Source organism: Solanum stenotomum, chromosome 2 (assembly GCF_019186545.1).
Source record: "Solanum stenotomum isolate F172 chromosome 2, ASM1918654v1, whole genome shotgun sequence".
NCBI lineage: Eukaryota > Viridiplantae > Streptophyta > Magnoliopsida > Solanales > Solanaceae > Solanum > Solanum stenotomum.
The window spans coordinates 21,164,714-21,179,901 of NC_064283.1; the positions used below are offsets into that span (position 1 = coordinate 21,164,714).

The following is a 15,188-nucleotide window of genomic DNA, read 5'->3' on the forward strand; positions in this document are numbered from 1 at the left end:
AGAACTTTTGGGAAGTGAAAGTAGAACTCGTGATATAAAAGAGTTGGTTTTGAATGTCAAGGTTTGAAGGTGTATGTATTGCGAAAGGGCTGGATGTATTCTTTAAAACACAAATCAGAAGCTTCAGATTGTGATGAAATAAATGTCTTGCATAAGTCACATAAGAATTTTTATGTGTAATATAAACTAGATGAAAGAATCACAAAAATGTTTTTTCATCGGTTATTGTCTTGAATCCAAAGCATACATGTTAAAAAATTGTCCTTGAATCAAAATCAAACCGAAAAGTTCCTCAACTAATGTGGAATGTTTAACACCCTCCGCACATCAAAGAATTTCTAACTAAAGAAATTACTGATACAAATTAAATACGAATATAATTGTCTCTTTGCAAAAACTGTTGCATGAATTATAATATAGATCCCACCCCTTTCTCTTGTTACCTCTATCACGCTTGATTAATAAGATATCAAAGGGGCCTGAAAAAAAATGTAATAGCCTGCTACTCTAGACTTCTTCAAGCTCCACCTCTTCATTCATAATATCAACAAACATCGCTATAGGTATCAGGTGATATTCGAGCTAACTTCAACCATTTCATCGAATACTTATTACCTTCCTAACTAGCTTCGGATTCATAGACATCACTAGCTTCTACTATGACTTGGTTTGGCTTCGTTGCCATCACCCCAAAATCAAGCTGGTTCACCCTTTCCAGACTCAGTAGCTTCAGATCCGTCTTCATCAGCAGCTTCAGATTCATCGCCATAGGTAGCTTCAGATTCATTGTCATCACTAGCTTCAGATTCATCACCATTACTTGCTTTAGATTTTTCGCCATCAGTAGCTTTAGATTCGTCGCCATCTTTAGCTTCAGATTGGTAGCCATCGGTAGTGCCTTGTCCTGCCTTTTGTTCCCAGGATCGAGCAGAGAAGAGAGATGACTAGCTCAGTAAATAAAATATTTACTTGGCAAGTAAAAGAAAGTTGCTTCAAGTGACAAACATAAATAACAATCTTAATATTGTTATCACTATTAAGTAGTGGAGTACTAGTTAAGACGGAAAGAGAGCGCTAGAGTTAATTAGTTATACAACTAGAAGAACAAGACAAACCTTAGAATTGAACTTCTGTTGTGTCCATTTATTCAAATCATCTACGTTCACCTCATCATCATGGTTCACCCATTTGAGAATCGGTGTACTCACAGATATTTCCTGTTGTACAAACGTCTTCATTTCAGGGCAGTCATCAATCTTCACTTCTCTAAGAAATGGAAATTGAAGAGCATGCTCCGTCAGAAAGAAATGCCTCAGCTTAGGTAGCCTTCCAAGCTGCAGCTCTTCCAATCGGGGAAATACGGGCTCATTAGTCATAATTGTTTTTCCTTCTTGTTCTTCTTGTGTGATCACTTCTTCCATTGATTGGCAGCGTGCTATATTTAGTATTCGGAGATTCAAAACACCTCTGGCCACTGATGGAGACATCAAGTTTCTCAATTTTCCACAATTCCTTACTGCCAAAATTACAAGTTTGCTGAAGTAGGCAGTTGGAAGTTGGTAAGAGCATAGAACAGTTATGCTGTTAGCCCAATGGATAGTTAGATCTTCAAGGCTGTGACAAGAAACCTGCGAACGTTGAAGGGATGAAGTAGAATGACATAGAATGCAAGATAACATGAGAAAATAAATCAACATATTAGCTGTTACATATAATGAAAGAAGAATTTAGAATGAGAAGTGGATTCAGAATTTGAAATTTATAGGTATCTCCAATGTCATCAAGTTAATATACAATAATAATCGCATTCGCAATCAAGGAATCTGTAGATATAACTAATACAGATAAAAAGTCTCTGCGCAAAAGCTATTAGGTTCATCTGAACCCTTGGATTACAATACTGCAGATTCACCTATGTTTGTTACCTCCGTCAACATAGATAGATATCAGCTGACAAATAACTATCTGAAGATTACTACTACTATTTGCTTGTTAAAATGCTAAGAGAGCAATATACCAGGGGTTTATTAATGCATGACACAAATATATATAGTAATCAATAATACTGCTAGCGGCACAAGACAAACCTTAGAATTGAACATCGCTCTATTGAGATCATCTACTTTCACCTCATTGTCATTGTTCACCCTTTTGAGACACGGTGTACTCAAAGATCCCTGTTGGACAAACGCCTTCATTTCAGGGCAGTCATGAATCCTCACTACTCTTAGAAATGGAAATTCAAGAGCATGTTTCGTCAGAAAGAAATGCCCCAGCTTAGGCAGTCCTTTAAGCTCCAGAGCTTCCAACAGTGGAAATAAAAACTCGTTAGTCATTTCTTCTCCTTGTTGTTCCTCTTTTGTGATCACTTCTTCCATTGATTGGCAGTCTTTTATCTCTAGTATTCGGAGATTCAAAGCACCTCTGGCCACTGACGGAGACATCAAGTTTCTCAATTTAGCACAATTTGATACATACAATTTTGCAAGTTTGCTAAGGTAGGCAGTTGGAAGTTTGTGAGAGCATAGAGCACTTATGCTTTCAGCCCTGTCGAGTTCTAGCTCTTCCAGGCTGGGACAAGAAACCTGCCAATGATGAAGGACAACTTGTATTTTATGTAAGGGATGAAAATTCAAAATAGCTTAAAGTACAAAATAAAAAATGAACCGAACAGAAATAACTATCCAAAGATTACTATTACTATTAACTAGTTAAAATGGAAAGAGAATAATAATTAGCTATATAGTAGCGGCACGAGACAAACCTTAGAATTGAACATCACTTTATTGAGATCAACTACTTTCACCTCATCATCATTGTTCACACTTTCGAGACTTGGGCTACTTACTGATCCCTGTTGGACAAAAGTCTTCATTTCAGGGCAGTCATGAATACACACTACTCTGAGAAATGGAAATTCAAGAGCACGCTTGGCGAGAAAGAAATGCCTCAGCTTTGGTAGCCTTTGAAGCTTCAGCTCTTCCAACAGGGGAAATAAGGGCTCATTAGTCATGATTTCTTCTTCTTCTTGTTCCTCTTCTGTGATCGCTTCTTCCATTGATCGGCAGTCATTTATCTCTAGTATTCGGAGATTCAAAACACCTCTGGCGACTGACGGAGACATCAAGTTTCTCAATTTAGCACACTCCTTAACATTCAATATTTCAAGTTTGCTGAAGTGGGCAGTTGGAAGTTGGTAAGAGCATAGATCACTTATGCTGTTAGCGCCATTGATATATAGCTCTTCCAGGCTGGGAAAACAAACCTGCAAACATACGTTGAAGGGATGAAGAAAAGCAGTAAAGACAGTATTGGAGAGTTTGATATGAAAATTGTAAAGATATGACCTAAATCAACCCCAAAAGCTAGCTCAAGAAGGGAGGATTGACCAAGTACACATATGCAGACCACCATTCCATTTACCAACCTATGTGGGACTCTAACATCCCCTTCACATCCAGGCCCAACTGGAACGTGGAGCGAGAGCTAGCTCAGGCTCTAATACAATGTAATAGACAAGGTATGAAGAATCTATGTTGCGGTCTCTTCAAAAATGTCGATGGGTACATGTTGGATACTCCAAAAGTAGTGCATTTTGGAGAATCCAACACGGGTGCGGCAACAATTTTGGAGAGTCCGAGCAACAAAGTGGAGAATAACTTGATATCTCATTTCAAGAGGAAAGCAATATAACTACATGTACATGAGGTGCTAGATAAGGAAAGAAAATGTTATTATGTACATTCCTAGTGGAGAATTCACTTGACATTACTATATTATTTTAGATCCCATTATTTTAATTAAATTCACCTATTTTTTGTGAATGTTGATATATGAAAAATATTTGTAGAAAATAAATATACTACTAATTTTAGGATTACTAAATATTTAATTAGAATTGAATATGATTTTAACATGCTTGTCATAAACTAAAGAGGTATTAATTGGTAGTTCCAATAACTTTCACATTATGAAGCAGAAGATGAATAGTTTTGTTCTATTTTATAACTCAATACAAACTTTATTAAATATAAATATATCAAGTGTCTTGTCTATTATGATCGATATTGATTTAAGTAGATAGTCAATGAATTAATTAAATATGCTATTGTTGTACAACTGAATGGAAACATATTGTTGTTGGCATATTAGGGTGAATCAAGTGCTTATATAATGCAGATATCTAGCATAATATTTTGTCACATAGTGTCCATTTCACTCTATAAAGAAAATTAAACATGAATGAAACCAATTCAAAGTTATTTCTATAATGGATCAACTTCCTTTGTTTTTTGTAACCACAAATATATTTTAAAGTGATATAACTTTTTCGATTCATTATTTTGTAATACAAACTTTAAGTAGAAAATAGAGATCAACGTGCAATTCATGTTCCCAGAAACTAGTTAGTTAGACAACTAGAGGCACAAGACAAACCTTAGAATTGAACATCACTTTATTGTTCACCTCATCGTCATTGTTCACCCTTTCGAGACTCACAAATCCTTGTTGGACAAATGTCTCCATTTCACGGCAGTCATGAATAGTCACTTCTCTGAGAAATGGAAATTCAAGAGCATGCTTCGTCACAAAGAAATGCCCAAGCCATGGCAAACTTTGAAGCCTCAATTCTTGCAACAGGGGAAATAAGGGCTCATTAGTCATGATTTCTTCTCCTTGTTGTTCCTCTTCTGTGATCACTTCTTCCATCGATTGACAACCATCTATCTTTAGTATTCGGAGATTGAAAACACCTCTAGCCACTGATGGAGACATCATGTTTCTCAATTTTCCACAATTTGATACATACAATGATTCAAGTTTGCTGAAGTAGGCTATTGGAAGTTGGTGAGAGCATAGATCACTTATGCTATTAGCTCCATCGATAGATAGCTCTTCCAGACTGAGACAAGAAACCTGCAAATTTATAAATTAGTTATCATTTTTTTGTTGTTGAAATGATAGGTCACATAGAGCAGTAGAAGAAGACCTTTTCATCAAAAAGAGGATTTGAGTGAGTGATGGAGTTGTTGCTTGTAGGCAAGAAGTTTTGAAACTCTGGTAACTCAAAGAAGCTCATTTCCCGTAACCGAGGGAACTCAATGCCCTCAACACTGTCACTGCAAAAGTGAGTGAGGCATTCCAGAGAATGAAGGTCCAATTCATATAAATTGGGGAACTTGATTACTTCACGAGTCCTCCGAGAGATCTCCTCTTCCTCATCATTAGGGCAAACTACTGTCCAACTCCCTCCAGCCAAGGGCACACAAAAAACATACTGTAGACCACGACAACGGCTTACCTCCAGTCTTTCGAGTTCAGGGAATGGAATATTATTCTGACAGTGGATCTTTAATAAATGTGTCAATGAATCACAATCATCCAGGAGAAGATATTTCACGTTCTGAAATTCATCCAGCTGCAACTCTGTCAGCACATTCTTGGAGCCCTCTCCAGTTGAATGTACAAGTTCGCTCTTCCTAAGCTTGTGGCAGATCCAATCACCCAATGGGGTGGTCTCAGTGACCTCTAAAGAAATATTCTTGTCGTAATCATCTATGGTTGAAGTCGTTCTGTAAGCTCTACCCAATGTAAGAGCGTACCGTGTCAACTTGGAGGAAAGGCCCAAGTTATTGTAGATCACATCTCCGGAACATTTACTTAATGTGAGTGCAGTCAATCTCGATAAGGATTCCAGCTCTCTTAAGGTGGAGTAACTAAAATGTTCTACTCCCACCATATGTAGTTCCTCCAATCGTACTAGTCTTGATAAGACACCTGGTGAAATCCTTTCAAGTTCTACTTGCTTATAATTCCGCAGCTCTAAGATAATTAGATTGGTTAATTTTCCTATCTCCACTGGCAACTCCTCTAACTGAGAATCTTTGATGCTGAGAATTTCTAAAGTGACAAGTTCCCCAATAACGGATATGTCATCCAACCTTAATTTACTCAGACACAGCGTCCTCAGACTTGACAACCTCTGAATGGATCCTGGGAGAGGCCAAATGGACTCCTTATATCTGTCTCCCCTCATGCTTAATACATTGAGTTTACTCATGCCATCAAAAAAATCGTCCTGTAATTTGAATGGCTTTTCAAAACAGAGTTTTAACATTAGAAGCTTCAGTTTTGGGCAAACGATTGGTCTAGGAAGCTCAGCAAATTTATTTGCAACAATTGACATGTGACTGAAATGCTCATAAGAAATTCTTCTTGGGAACTCTTCCGAGTTCACATTATGACTTACCATAAAGATATGCTCTCCTTCAGACGCAATATATATAGCCACATCACGGACCACATCATGCATTTTGACATAATTTTTGTCCGAACCTTGGGATAACAAGAAGCAACCTTTCAGTGTTTCTAACAGAAGACACACTCTATTTCTTGCATGTTCTAAATTTTCGATTTCCGAAAAGATGCCAAGCCTCATTACATACCTAAGTAATTCTTCAGTCCAAATATCACTATCTTCCTCGAACAAAGAACAAAGCAAAAAGAGGTACTTGGCTTCATCACTTTCCAAGTGATCATAGCTTAGCCTCAGAATTTTATACACCTTTGTGTGCACTCCAGGGATATTTCTTGTTTTTGCATCACGTAATTGTTTAAGGGCATCCTCCCATGAAGGCTTGGTTTTATGCTTTAGTGCTCCTGCAACTGTAATAATTGCAAGCGGCAACCCCTTGCATTCTTTGGCAACATCTTTTGCTATGTCAAGGAGAGAAGGATGATCAACTAAATTACCGGCTTTCTGCCTAAAAAGAATCCATGCTTCATTTTCAAGTAAGGTTCCAACTTCCATGATCTTCTGAGCTTCCATAGCTTCACAAACATCTCTTAGACGCGTAGTCAATGTCACTTTGCACCGATGGTTGTGGTTGCTACCCCTGGGAATTCCAAGTTTCTCTAGATCATGAAGAGCCTCCCAAACATCATCCAAGATTATAAGAACGCGGCTGTTCTGATCCTTTAACCTTGAACGCAGCCGATCTCCACGACTCCACAAATTATCCCCTTCTAATGTCAGCCCGACTTCTCTTGCGATCTCACCCTGAATTCTTTTGAAGTCTGGTTGTTGACTGACAGTTACCATGACAACATCATCAAACAACCTTTCTTGTTTCACCCTTGCTCTTATTTTCTCAGCCAGTGTTGTCTTACCAACACCACCCATACCACATATCCCAATCATATTGACCCCATCATCTCTCAAAGCTGCCATGACCTCTTCCTCTTGCAATTTTCTGGAGTCAAATTCTTCAGTACTGTTACTAGAAATAGCTTCAATTTCTACGACAGGATAGCAGAAAACATCATGCTTGTTACCTTCATTACGAAGTTCAATCATCTCCAGGGTAATTTTCTTGGCTCTCTTGCTCAGCGAGTAACGTGACTTCAAGTTTGGACACCAACCATGTCTTTCAACCTCAATTCTACCTCGTTGCATCACAGCTGCCACATCTGCAGTAGTGATATCAACACTAGTTAACCAAGCCTCAACATTGGGTGAAATGACTTGTAAGTTTCTCCGGGCAGCCTCTGCTCTTTCCTCCACGCCGTGTCTGATATTCTCCAGCTTCTGAGATTCTTCATCCAGAGATGTGATGTTGCTCTTGTAGTAATAGAAATACCCAATCCCTCGCGCAACTGGCTGGATCAAGCAATCTGTGATCATTTTCACAAAAATAGATAAGAATTCCATATCTGATCAATTAATTCTTCACTGGCTAGTGTAATCAAGAAAAGCAACCAAAGTTGTTTTTTTCTGTTTTGCTTCAATTCTATGAAAAAGGCTAATAACTTCAGCGCCCAGTCAAGACTTTTCTTCCCCTCTCTTTTAGCCCAATAATTCAGCAAGTATATCTAGAACAGGATGAATATTAATAGTAGCTTGGCTCCATTTAATATCAATTAAATATGATTCTATGCTTTCAAATTCACTTAATTTTTAAAAATTTATCTATGCAAGTCACAAACTTGCAATTTAATTCAATATTCATATGTTTACCTCCATATTCCCCCTTCTCTTTTAGAAGAGATAAATACTTTCTCTGTTTCAATTTGTTTGTCCTAGTTTGACTTGGTCTAAAGTAAAATTTTGTGATATTAAAATTAAAGAATATGCAGATCTTGTAGCCTTAAACATATCATGTGAAAATTAGAATTAAAAAAGTTATCAAAAAAGGATGAAGCCATTTTTTTAAAACAGACTAAAAAAGAAAATAAGACAAGCAAATTGAAACCGGGAGAGTAACAAATAACCAAGAAAAAAATGAAAGAAATGGTTGGCTGTCAAACTGACCTTGCAATATTTGTTTAGCCTAAAATTTATTTTGTCTGTTAATGCTCTCTTGAAAAGTTCTTTTAATAACTGGTTATGCAATTAAAAAAAAAAGTGGTGTAAATCTTAATGAAATAATGATAATAATATTATTGTGTAATGATGTGAAATAAATTGAATGATGCTCAAAAATACTTGAGGTACTACTTCATTATTACTCTCACCCACCCATCCAACATGGGCCTGTCGCCTCTTAATTGTTTTGAAATGATGAATGATAACTAAGTAATACCTTTTGAAATTAGCCAAATTGCGTGAAAGCACGCACAAACACCACAATTATAAGAAATATATAACTGACAACACAATTGCATAATGGGAAATAAATAAATAAATTAGAAGGTAGTTGTTGTTGAGAGCTTATGCCTTTTGGTGTTTTGATGATCTCCTCACAAGTGCAGGGACCTGGTCCTCTGCAGAGTATGCTCGTCCAGTGACAAAGTGTGGTACAGCTGTAAAAGTTGTCTGCGTCAGAGAGTTGGTGAAAGCTGCAGAGTACTTCACCAATCAGAAGCAAAGATGTTGCTTGTACGTTTGGTAATAACTTTTCATGGTTTATATCAAACATGATACAACAATATTAAGAATTCATTCAAAGAGAGAGTCTTTCAAGCTTCAAGAACAGCAAGGGACTTGATCAATTACTTCAAGAGCTTCAAGAACAACAAGGGATCTGATCGATTACTTCAAGAGCTTCTTGTACCAGCTGTTACTTTGTTTGCTTGTAATAGTGCTTACATTGTAGGATTCGTTTTGTGAAAGAAACGTTTCAAACTTGTTTGAATCATTGTAAGAACTAGGTTAAGGGTAACTTAGGTTCTTACTCTAAAAGTCTATATTAATCGGTTAGGATTAGTATAGTGGGCGGTGTTGTATCCGCTTAGCAAAGTCTAAGTTATCTAAGGGTGATAGCTTAGTGGGTAGTGTTGTATCTGCTCTGGCTCATCTAAGTAATAGGAGGTATTGCTTAGAGTTGGGATTAGTAGGCTAATCTCGGTTTGTAAACTTGCTTTTACTTTTGCTTGGAGAAGATTAGTGAAAGAAGTTTGAAAAGTCCTGGCAGGCCAGGTCGTGGTTTTACTCCCTTGAGCAAGGAGGTTTCCACGTAAAGTTGTTGTGCAATCTTTACTTTCAGCACTTTGTTTATTTTCTGTTATTGTAACTGTGCTGAGGACCTGGTCCCATCTAGACAAGTGGACGCATACATTCCAACAAGTGGTATCAAAGCAGGTGCTCTCTAGCTGGTTAACACCAAGAGAGATTCCTATGGAAAGAATGGCTGCTCCACTGAGATGGCAAGAAGGTCGGTCTTCAACAAGGCCACCCTTGTTTGATGGTCAGTATTACCGGTGGTGGAAACATTGCATGTTTGACTTCATAATGGTTGAAGACTGTGAGCTGTGGGATGTTATTTGTGAGGGTCCCTATGTGCCATCTATAGAAGTAAAATATGAGGATGTCACAAGGGTCGTTGTCAAAACTCGACAGCAATACAATGAATTTGACAAACGGAAAGTTGAGAAAAATCACAAGGCTAAGAAGTTCTTAATGTGTGGAATAGGACCTAATGTATATAATCTGATTTCTTCGTGCGAATCAGCTAAAGAAATTTGGGATTTGCTGAGAACTACCTATGATGAAGCTGAGGAAACAAGGGCAGATCTGACTGGGGATGCTGATCAAAAGGGAGATGCAGAAAGGTATGAATCACTAGCCTCCAAGGTGTCACAATGTGAGAACCTTGAAGTAGATGAGACCATGGACTATCTCACTCAAAAATTTCAAAAATTTGTGAGTAAACGTGGAGGTTCCATGAAGGAAGAAGCTCATGATAGCGCTACAAGCCCTAGTGGCATGTGTTACAAGCGCGATCAACCAGGTCACACCATGAGAGACTGTCTTGTGCTTGATGTTGATAACAAGGAAGTAAAAGATCAAGAGGGGGACCAGGTCCGTGCCAGCAGTAGCAGAAGAGAAACCTTTTTCCAGATGGTAAAGAGGGAGATGACTACATGGGAAGACTCCTCGAGTGTTTCAGATGACTCTGAGCACTCTGATGAAGCCTTTATGGCAAAATCTGATGATGAGGAAGATGAAGAAGAGGTAACCCTTTCTGATCTTAAACAAAACTTGCATGTTTACTGTGTTAAGAAGTTGAGAAGTCTAGCCGTTGTTTTGATTGACTCTTTCATTGAGTTAACAACTGAAAATGATCTGATGAACAACAGCCTAGATATCCTTCGGGAAGAAAAAATAGCCTTGGTTGACCAAATGTCTGTTGTGGAAGAACAATTGATGGTTCTGGAAGCTGAAAATCTAGAATTTAGGGAAAAATTAAAGATGATGAGTGAGAAATGTGGCAGAGGTAAGGGGGAGGCCAGCAGCTTGCAAATCGAGCTAGAAACCAGTTTGAATACTGCTGAAACAAAACTTGCTATGGCCTTGGAGAGAAATAATCAGTTAGAGAGGGACCTGGTCCGTGTCAAGGAAGAACTGAACAAATCTCTCAAGTGGACCAACTCCTCAAAATTCCTTGTAAAGCTTACCAGTCAAGGTCAAAATGATAGGAAGGGGTTAGGAAATTTAAGCAAAAGTTCTTCTTACAATCTCCATGGCAAAGATGTGTCCATGTCTGATAGTTTGTTGTGTCTCCATTGTGGTCGCGATGGTCACTTGAAGAAGGATTGTCTATCTTGGAAAAGAACCCAAGATAAACTCTCAAAATATTCTAAGCAGAGGAACAGGAAGAAGAAGGGACCTGGTCAACAGAGCAACAAGCAGAAGAAGAGACCTGGTCAACAGAAGAAGGGACCTGGTCGTGCTCCTGTTCCTACGTTAAAAAAAATCAATCTGCCTCACTGGACAAAGAATTCTCTTATCACTCCTTTATCTGCTTACTGGGAACTCCAACTAAAGTGGGTTCCCAAGGCTAACAAGTGATATGGTATTCTTGTGAGAAGAAGTAGCAGCAGTCAGCGTTGATTCATGAATTGCGGATGCTCAAGGCATGTGACTGGGAAACTAAAAACTTCTTCTCTCTCAAGGCACTTCAAGGTGGAGGTGTCTCATTTGGCGATGGCAGAAAAGGTATGTTTTTTTTGTGAAGGCATGATTGGGAAATCTATGGAACACACTATTGAGAATGTGTACTATGTCAATGGTTGAAGTACAATATTTTAAGTGTTTCATATATTTGTGATGAATGAAACAAAGTTAAATTCTTATCGAAAAGAACATGTGGTCACATACTTGCTCTTTCGGGGATGATTTGATAGAAAAGAGATGCAAGAACATGTGTATTGCTGATCTGATTGATGTTCGTTGTGACAGTCTCACTTGCCTTAATGCTCAAAGTGAGAATGCTGAGGTATGACATGAGAGACGAGCTCTTGTAAATGTTTCTCCACTGCACAAACTTGTGTCAAGGGACCTGGTCCTCGATATGCTCAGAATAAAATTTACCGATGACAAAGCTTGTGATGCTTGTGTTAAAAGAAAACAGATCAGACCATCCTTCAAGTAGAATATATAGGCTGTTAATTTTACAAAGGACTTTTGGGCTGAAATGGTGAATAGTACATGTTTTGTGATCAAAATGATGATATTGAGAAGTGTAATCTCAATGATGTTGAAAGAGTATCTATGGAATACTCTTCCTCTAGCAAGGCTTATCCGGTGTATAAACAATGTGTTGAAGAGAGCATGCATATGACTTTTGATAAGTCTGAGAAAATTGATGCTCATAAGGGAGACCATGAAATAGAAGAGCTGATCAAAGAAAGGGAAAACAAGGCAATCCTAAATCCTGGAAGCCAACAGGTTGCAGAAGAAAATGGTACAGATCTCACAGGAGTACCTGGTCCCTTTGTCGCTACCCAATGGACTCCTTCTCAAAGCCCAAAAGATGCTGATGCTGAATCTGATGCTGATGCAGAAGAAGAGTCGAGCAAAAAGTTCAGATGAAAACATCAATCTTCTCATCCACTGGACAATCTCATTTTTCCACTTGACTCTAGAATTCAAACTAGATCCAGGACAAGAAATCTAGTTGCATATTCAGCCTTTATGTCAAGAGAAATACATCAAGGAACTGCTTTGAAAGTTCAATCCGATTGAGGCAAAAGTTCTTGACACTCCCATGAGCACAAGTGTGAAGCTTGACTTAGATGAAGATGGAGTTGAGGGATGAGTGCAAGATTTCAAGCAGCACCAAAGGAATCCCATCTAAAGGCAGCTAAACGTATCCTAAGATACTTGAAGGGAACTCAGGACCTGGTCCTCCTCTACCTAACATGTGACTCACTTGATTTAATTGGTTTTGCAGATGCTGACTATGCAGGCTTTCTTGTAGATCAAAAGAGTACATCAGGCATGACACATTTTCTTGGATCATCGCTGATTTCCTGAGGGACAATGTTGAGAAGCAAAATGTGGTGATAAAGTTCTGTAAGACTGAGGACCAGCTGACTGATATCTTTACAAAGTTATTGAGTAAAGAATGTTTCATTAAAAGCAAGATGAGGCTGGGGATGCACAAGATTACCTGATTCCGTGACAAGTTTGCACAAAAATCTTCTATTTTGATTATGTTACGGAGGGCAGGTATCTATACTTGTTTTAATGCTTGTCACTTAAGAATTCACTTCTGGTACCTTAATGTAGGTATACACTCATGGTGTGTCTAGCTGAAGGGAAGATTAAATCATACATACAGGGTTACAAACTGAAAAGGGGACCTGGTCCTGCTGAGGTTAGTATCACTTATACTACACTGTCTATATGTTAACATCACTGCCACATGTCCCTCGCCCATTTCATCGCGTCAGTTTCAGATGTCTTTTTGGTTTTACATACTACTTCTCTTAGTGAATCAAATTACAAAATCTCATCAAACAATTCTTGTTGAAATTCACTAATCCCCTTTCCAAAGCTTTTCTCTCTTTCTCAAAATGCCTAACTCTAATTCTTCTTCAAAGATCCCTATCTCCCAAGAAGTTGAAAACCTTAGTTCATTCAACTTCTCATTTTCTACTCCAAAAGGTTGCAAAGAAATCTCTTGTGAAAAGGGAGAAAGCTAGAAAACAGGTGGCTGAAAATTAAAACGTAGAGATATCAAGAATGCAGGGTTATCGAAAAGGTTTCTCAAAGGGAAATATCACTTGCTTTTTGAGTTCATCAATAAGGTGTTAATGCCCAAAACAAAAAAAAAAATAGTGGCATCTGCTGCTGATCTGTCTCTCATGGAGAAGCTTGATGAACTTGAAGAGATCAACCTCTCTGCCATTATGCTGGAATGTTAGTGTGTTGAAGGAAAAGCTAGGGGCAGATCTCAAATGACAGATGTTCTAGAGTAGCAGACTGCTCTTAAACGGGAAGTAACTGATCTTACTGAGATTCTGAATAACAAGGAGATTGAAATCGCTTCATTGAGGTCTAAATTACAGAAGGCAGTTTCGAGAGGACCTGGTACCAGCGATGGAAATGAGCAGGTGGTGCAAATGTTGAGGGATGAAAATGAAAGGCTGATAAAGACAAATGCATCACTCAGTGAGGAAGTTAAGGCTCTCAACATGCAGCTTATCAAGGCTCATGAGGATGCAAATGAGCATATGTCTCTGCTTATGTGCACCCTCAATCCCTTTCCCATTCCGTCCTAAAAGTGTCCTGTTTCCTTACAATCCTGATTAAAACTCTTGTGGCTTTGTGTTTGTTTTGCTTGACTACAGTGGTCAGTATTTGTGATCTAATGCTATTTATGTTTCTCCCCTGTTCATGTGTGGCTTAATATTCTCTTTATGCTTACATACACATGTTCTGTGTGGCCCAAGGCCCTGAATTCTTTATATACGTTTACTGCTTCACCTTTTCAATGATGTCAAAAGGGGGAAGTTTGTTGTAAAGATGGTTGTGGAATAGGGGCACTGAACTAAGGGGGAACTATGGTTGTTAGGGGCATTGAACTAAGGGGGAATGAACTGTGGTTGTTACTGGTGCACTAACAAAGGGGGAATTTGTTACGTATTTGAATGAATGTCTGTTCACTCACATGAGGAGTTATGCAGGTTGTTTGTCATCATCAAAAAGGGGGAAATTGTTGAGAGCTTATGCCTTTTGGTGTTTTGATGATCTCCTCACAAGTGCAGGGACCTGGTCCTCTGCAGAGTATGCTCGTCCAGTGTCAAAGTGCAGTACAGCTGTAAAAGCTGTCTGCATCAGAAGCTGCAGAGTACTTCACCAATCAGAAGTAAGGAGGTTGCTTGGACGTTTGGTAATAACTTTTGTGGTATATACTAAACAAAACACAACAATATTTTCATTCATTCAAAAGTGAGAAATATTTTTCAAGCTTCAAGAACAGCAAGAGACTTGATCAATTACTTCAAGAGCTTCAAGAACAACAAGGGATCTGATCGATTACTTCAAGAGCTTCTTGTACCAGCTGTCACTTTGTTTGCTTGTAATAGTGCTTACATTGTAGGATTCGTTTTGTGAAAGAAACGTTTCAAACTTGTTTGAATCATTGTAAGAACTAGGTTAAGGGTAACTTAGGTTCTTACTCTAAAAGTCTATATTAATCGGTTAGGATTAGTATAGTGGGCGGTGTTGTATCCGCTTAGCAAAGTCTAAGTTGTCTAAGGGTGATAGCTTAGTGGGTAGTGTTGTATCTACTCTGGCTCATCTAAGTAATAGGAGGTATTGCTTAGAGTTGGGATTAGTAGACTAATCTCGGTTTGTAAACTTGCTTTTACTTTTGCTTGAAGAAGATTAGTGAAAGAAGTTTTGAAAAGTCCTGGCAGGCCAGGTCGTGGTTTTACTCCCTTGAGCAAGGAGGTTTCCA

At 38.4% G+C, this 15,188-nt stretch overlaps 1 protein-coding gene across 3 annotated transcripts; it reads right to left on the minus strand.

Annotated features, from left to right (window-relative positions):
- Positions 1-189: 189 nt before the first annotated feature.
- On the minus strand, positions 190-7,828 carry LOC125856982 (probable disease resistance protein At4g27220). 3 transcript variants are annotated; one of them, XM_049536644.1, is made up of 7 exons: positions 6,251-7,828; positions 4,991-6,079; positions 4,438-4,917; positions 2,765-3,265; positions 2,088-2,585; positions 1,116-1,628; positions 190-904 (listed from the first exon to the last, which is right to left on the minus strand). In XM_049536644.1, exons 1-7 carry the CDS (start codon positions 7,709-7,711, stop codon positions 620-622), a joined length of 4,827 nt encoding a protein of 1,608 aa, XP_049392601.1. In that variant the 5' UTR covers positions 7,712-7,828; the 3' UTR covers positions 190-619. The 3 variants fall into 3 exon arrangements, with proteins under 3 accessions (XP_049392601.1, XP_049392599.1, XP_049392600.1); XM_049536642.1 differs by having other exon boundaries at positions 4,991-7,828; XM_049536643.1 differs by having other exon boundaries at positions 190-908; positions 4,991-7,828.
- Positions 7,829-15,188: the final 7,360 nt, after the last annotated feature.

Bases quoted from the DNA above. Each gene is read 5' to 3' on its own strand.
- LOC125856982 (XM_049536642.1), bottom strand. From the start codon at position 7,711: ATGGAATTCTTATCTATTTTTGTGAAAATGATCACAGATTGCTTGATC. The intron at 4,918-4,990 runs GTCTTCTTCTAC...ATAAATTTGCAG, and splicing joins ATCCTCTTTTTGATGAAAAG to GTTTCTTGTCTCAGTCTGGA. The intron at 2,586-2,764 runs GTTTGTCTCGTG...CATCATTGGCAG, and splicing joins AAGTGATGTTCAATTCTAAG to GTTTCTTGTCCCAGCCTGGA.